At 40.7% G+C, this 6,000-nt stretch overlaps 1 protein-coding gene across 2 annotated transcripts in view; it reads left to right on the top strand.

Moving 5' to 3' along the window:
* The first annotated feature begins 449 nt into the window (after positions 1 to 449).
* TMEFF2 (transmembrane protein with EGF like and two follistatin like domains 2) overlaps positions 450 to 6,000 on the top strand; it is a 337,792-nt gene continuing 332,241 nt past the window's right edge. The window contains exons 1-2 of one of the 2 annotated variants that reach the window (XM_072120853.1): positions 450 to 764; positions 3,046 to 3,155. In XM_072120853.1, the coding sequence (XP_071976954.1) occupies positions 602 to 764; positions 3,046 to 3,155 (273 nt within the window). In that variant the 5' untranslated portion in view covers positions 450 to 601. The remainder of the gene's footprint in view (positions 765 to 3,045; positions 3,156 to 6,000) is intronic. The other variant, XM_072120854.1, reaches the window with a different exon arrangement.

Below are 6,000 nucleotides of genomic sequence, written 5' to 3'. Positions count from 1 at the left end.
CACCGGAACGCCTCCTAATTTGTGGTGCAGACACTTCTAAAATACCTGTGCAAGCAGTTTGCACTACAAAAAAATGTGCAAAGTCTGACAGAAAACTGTCCCAGCCCTTAGTAAATGTGCCCTGTTATGTAAATATGAATGTAATCATGAGTGTATTGCACTGAATTTTCGGATGAATGAGATGTGATATGGTGAAGTGTGAACGAGCCCTTATACTGCAGGGTGAGCTGCTCCGGTGAGTGATGGTGGGTGCCCTTATACTGCAGGGTGAGCTGCTCCGGTGAGTGATGGTGGGTGCCCTTATACTGCAGGGTGAGCTGCTCCGGTGAGTGATGGTGGGTGCTCAGCTCGGGCATCTCCTCAGCAGATGCCTCCACATAGGTGGCGGGTTAACCCCTTGCTGCCTGTGTGTGCTGCCGCTCTCCCCGCCCACCCTGCTCTCTCCTCTCCCCTCCCTGCTGTCTCTGTGCTGCTCCTCCATCTCTCCTCTCACTCCTCCGTCTGGGCTCGTTACCGGGATGCTGCTGCTGCTGCCTCTGCTGCTGGGGAGCCCGTCATGCTAAGCCCCTGCTGACCCCCGGGAGTCTCGCCCTCTATAGACATGGTGGTGGCAGAATCTCCCAGACCGTGCTGGACACTTAGTGACTGCCTGTGCTCGCTGCTCCTGCCTTCCCTATTACTAATCATAGCCCGGCCAGGGAAACTTGCAGCTTTTCCTACCTCCTTAAGTGACTGCCAAACCCCTACAGGCTGGAACTGTTCTGGTAAGACGCTGCCCTGCTATGGCACTTGTCAATTCCTTTACATGTGAATTGGGTCTTGTCATCATTTGCTTAATTACTGATTTCATGTGATGGGTGACATGAAACACATCACCTTATTGTGACATCCTGACATACTGTCTATTCTTGTATGGTACATAGAGTTCAGGGTGCCAGGCAATGACTTCCTGTAGTTATTGCTGCAGTGTTGTTATGAAGCTGCCACTTTATGTCTTGGCATCGGAGATACCCAGTATCATGGAACCACAAAGCTTACAATCACCTCCTAGAATTGGATGGATCTAGTCTGGCGATTATCTGATTGCATGTTTTCTACTTTATCAATCATTATCATCAGTGATGCTGAGCTTTAATATAATATAATATATAGATGGATCTATAGTATCTGAGATCAATCCATAGCAACTGTGTAGACAGATCTAAAGGTCGATACTAAGCTATGACATGGATAGATCTATAGAAGGTTAGAGTTCGGCTTTCAATGAGAGATAAAGTTCTGCTTTGTAAAGTCTTATTTTTTTTCACAATGTTTTATGATCATAATAAAGTCAGAGCTATGATACTGTATATTATTTACACTGGGTGGTCTCCTGTCACTTTCATGGCATCTAATGAAGGTGCATGAACTATTGGATTTTCATAGGCCAATGTCTATTCCCAACATGAGACAGGCTGCAAACAACACAAAGACTAGTTAGTCATAAATCCCATCTTAGCCTGACTGCTGAAGTCTTAAGTCATGTCAAACTGCAGCTTCCCATGCCCATAATCCTACTGCTCCTCCGGGATATTGGGACTTGTGTGTCTGCGTTTTTATAGCCGTTGCCATGAAAATAGGAAAAAAAAAAGTATCGGTCATGCAAATGTGGCACTTTTATTAGTGGAGACGCATTGCATGAAAACGGGGGAAAAAATGAAAAAAAAACTGCTATTTGGCAGTGATTCTACAGCATGAGAAATCACATCATCTATTTAACAGTGAGTGAGCAGTGAATGCTTCATTTGTAATGGTTGTGTGAATCAGCTTCACAAAGAGTTAATGATACTTAAATGTAGATAATGATGAGACCCCAACCACATGCCCCCTCTATAGGGACAAAGGGTCAGATTTAGGACAATATAAAGCCCAAATAAAGCTTAGTTCCATCAATTTGGCTGTAATAACCTTATCTGGGCTGCAGCATCAGGTCATGACTGGTGTTGTATTGACTGCCAAGTTGTGAAATATACTAATGAAATAAGGAAGGATGAGCCCTGGAGTAACTGCACTTGTAAATCATCTGTGCGGCTGAAGCCTATTTAATAAGATAATTGGGTGATCATGTCTTTTTTTAGGCTTTTAGGACCCGGCCAGAAGCATTACCCTCTTACTGTCTCTGTCAATAAGAAGCCACTGATGTCTATATTGAATTAATAGTATCATTTAGGGAAGCAGTGGGAGATTTGTTCTGGATTATTAGCTTTGTAATATATATCTAAAGTGCATTCCATAAGGAGTGTAGCTTATTGTATAGACTCTACATGGCTGCACCCTATGCATGCAGTCTATTCTTCTATTATATTAGCTTAGAACGCATCTCTCCAGCCAGCTACTGTATAAATATGTTAAGGACTCAGAGCTATTGTCCTGCTGACTCTTCTTTCATTTTTAATATGATGATGTGGTTTCAAACAGAGGAATGTAATGAAAGAATCAATACGGCGAAATCTTAATGGATCTGAAGTCTAATGTATATGTTCTGTTTAATATTGTAGCTTTCTGGAGAGTTGATTGATCAGGTTGCAGACAAGCTGAACTCTGATATTTCTAAGGACCCCCTCCCCCACCCCTAATGTCTTCGTATAGCCAATCCAAGACAGATGCGATTTTACTTTAAGTCAGGAGAAATAATGTGACACCATGATTCCTCCACGTTGAAGCGTTTAGCAGTGATCAGCCTTCACACAAAAAACAATGCCTGTTTATGATCTCTTCACTTTGTTATAAAGTGCCACCTTCATCATCGCCTGGATACATTCCAGAGATTGATTTCGCACTATGCACCAAAATATATTCCTTCTCCCTCAAAGATGAATGCACATTGTGTGCATATTACATGTAGCAATTCAATCAGCCTGGCTGAAAATAGAGGCAAGGAGCAGGAATCCTGCCTAATAAGAGATGAAATGATAAAGTATTTCAATAAATCATCTTCTAATAAACCCAATCTGTACTTCTGCTTCTCCAAACTGAGCTTCTTCTTCTCTTTTCTTTGCATTTGAGGTTTTGATGACAGAGAAAATGATCTTTTTCTATGTGACACCAATACCTGTAAATTTGATGGAGAGTGTTTAAGAATTGGAGACAGTGTGACATGCGATTGTCAGTTCAAGGTAAGGAGCTTGGGATCTCATTTTTCAAAGTGACTAATGTGGGTATAAAACGGGAATCTACTCGCACCGGCTTTCTCCCAGCTATTTGTTTTTCTACAGGCTGTAGAGGTGAAAGCAGAAATGGTACCCAGGGAAAAATTGGCAAAGTAAACACGTTGTGTCAAAATACACTGGCTTTTCAGGGAAAATATTGACAAGTTAGTGATCCCCCTTGAAATGAGTCCTGTGAGATGTAGATGGAAACTAAGAAGGTCTATATTTTCCTCTATATCTTTGTGTTATAACTTTGTATTGAAGTCTCTTTAGTACTGAACACATCAGCCTCCAGTACATTCTCGCTATGTAGAAGTATTTGTGCTACATTTGTTCTTTTAACTTACACAGAAAGAATGGACAACCAATAACAAAGCTATTTTTTTAATAAAAATATGTGCTTCTAACTTTTATTTTGACTTATTAAAACTACATGTTTTTTTTGTTTTATTTTTAATATATTTTATTTTCTGTCTATGACTATGGGGGCTGCCATTTTGGCTGAGCTATAATAACAGCATTTAGTAATCTGCTTTACAGCAACTTCATGGACATAGGCAGCAGCAGTGTGCAAATGACCCATTGAAGTCTACGGAGAATTTTCTAGGCATGCTCTTTGCAGATATGAGTTGTAAATAAGCCATGCCATGTCATTTGGGGATGTAATGATGGGGCTTATTCATCAAGGTATTTTTTTATATTGTAATCCTGTCTGTCATATCAGTGATGTAAATAGGAGGACTGCTGAAAAGACAAAACTAGAGAATTATCAAGATTCAACTTATGTATAAAGGCTACTATCCGGGGTGAAAAATGCAGGATACAGTACATTTTATTATGACATGGAAAAATTTAAAGAAAAAATCTCCTGAAAATTTCCTAAAATATGTTTAGCATAGACAGTGTAACATCTATGCCATCATCATCTTTTGTCTGCAGAAAGTGGCAGTAGGATGTATTAAATTTCTCTTTTTGTCTTTGTTTTATGTTTCTAGTGTGGATGCTGCTTTGGTGCTTTATGTTGCTAGTTGTGCTTGAGCCTAATTGCACCCCACATGGTCTGGCTGCAGCTCTTGTCCAGCAATAGTTAACTCGCTGTGATGGACCAAGTCCTCCTGTTTTATTCTTGAATTTTTGGTTTAGTGATCTTGGCTTTCCCTTCTGGACACTGATTTTGTACTGTACCTGCTATCTTGTTGTGACCTCGACTGCTTGTGATTCTTTTGTGTTATTTGTGTCTTGTTTTGTGTCTGAACTTTGGCTCAGGGAAGGGCCATCTTTGTGGTTGTCCCGTATCAGCTTAGGATTAGTAAGGCAGGTGAAAGTTTTGGGGAACTCAGTTTAGGGCTCACTGTCCTTTCTCCCTTCCATGTGCCCAAAGCCATCATTATAGACAAATGGTAAAGATGCCTCGTCTTTAAAAAATAGCAAGAAACAAAATACTCAGAAGATTGATCCTTGTAAACAAATTAGCCATTCATATCGGAAATATGCTGTATATATATTTAATCCATTGGTCATTGACTTTACAGAGAACCTAAGAACCTGTGGGCAGCATGTTATAGAGCAGGATGAGTTTATTTATAGTTTGTAGTAGAAATGAGCAGTGGAAAGGATCCAAATCTCTGCTCATTCTAGCCTCTAAAGTCCACTGGGCGGCTCCATCATGAGTCATTAACTCCACCTATTGGACTCCTATGAAAGAGAAGAGATTAAGACACATAAATGACATGTTGTGTAGACTGTTTCAGCACCAAAATGTATATCACTTTCAACTAATAGACTGACACTTGCTAATCCTTTTGGGATTTCTTTTCACAAGTCTCCTCATATCACATACAGGATTACAACAAAAGATAACACCACTAGAGAAGACACCAGTGTTACATCCAATACAGATAATAGATGTTCTCACAGATTATGTACACTTCCTATCTTCTTAGCCCATGCCTAGAACAGTCTTCATAGACTGCAATGAGTCTGCTCCATCTATTAATGCCTAAGGCCATGATGTTGCTATAAAGTTCATCATTTAATGCTGTTACAACCCCCATGCTCCTGGAAGAACAAAAATCTACACTAAAAAAAGGCATGTGACGCTGTAAAGTAACTAAACTTCTAGTTGTGCTATCATTTCTCTGGAAGAACAGAACCTTTTAGATTTGTCAACAGATTTGTTATGAGTTTCCAACACATTGGGGCACATGTACTTACCCGGTCCCTGTGCAATCCACGGTGTGCGTTGTCCACCGGAATGCCCATCTGCCGCAATTCATGAAGATCGTGCGCCCGTTTTCCTGCATGTGTCGCTTCCCCGATCAGGTCCACCGGAGTTCACCTTCTTCTTCCTGGTGCATGTAAGTGCTTGGCTTGCAACAAAAATTGAATTGTTAAATCCTGAATATAGTCCGAATCCGTTGGATCGTCCAACGGCCCACCCCCCGATTTGTGTCGCGTGAAAGACAGCGCGATTGCGACATAAAACGAACGCAAGAGAAACAATCCCTGGCGTGTTCCCCAAAAAGTTGGGAAACCTGACAGAAATGTGGCTGCGGGACCCTTAGTAAATAAGCCCCAATATGTATTTGTGTTTTTACAATTCAAAGAGAGATAGAAGCGTGAAATACAATACAATGGCAATCTTCTCATGTAGTTTACACGCTTCATTTATATCACTAAATGTTTATTGTTAGGTGTAAAATCCAAAGTATGCCGGCTTCAAATTGGGAGCTTCAATGCAGTGCTATAAATTCATCACCACATGTCTTTCATACTTTAGCATTAAGAAGTTCTGCAGTACAGGGGATGTCTA

Source organism: Engystomops pustulosus, chromosome 8, assembly GCF_040894005.1.
Source record: "Engystomops pustulosus chromosome 8, aEngPut4.maternal, whole genome shotgun sequence".
In the NCBI taxonomy this organism is placed as follows: domain Eukaryota; kingdom Metazoa; phylum Chordata; class Amphibia; order Anura; family Leptodactylidae; genus Engystomops; species Engystomops pustulosus.
The sequence above is the reverse complement of the archived record's forward strand: the minus strand, read 5'-3'. Positions and strand labels throughout refer to the sequence as shown.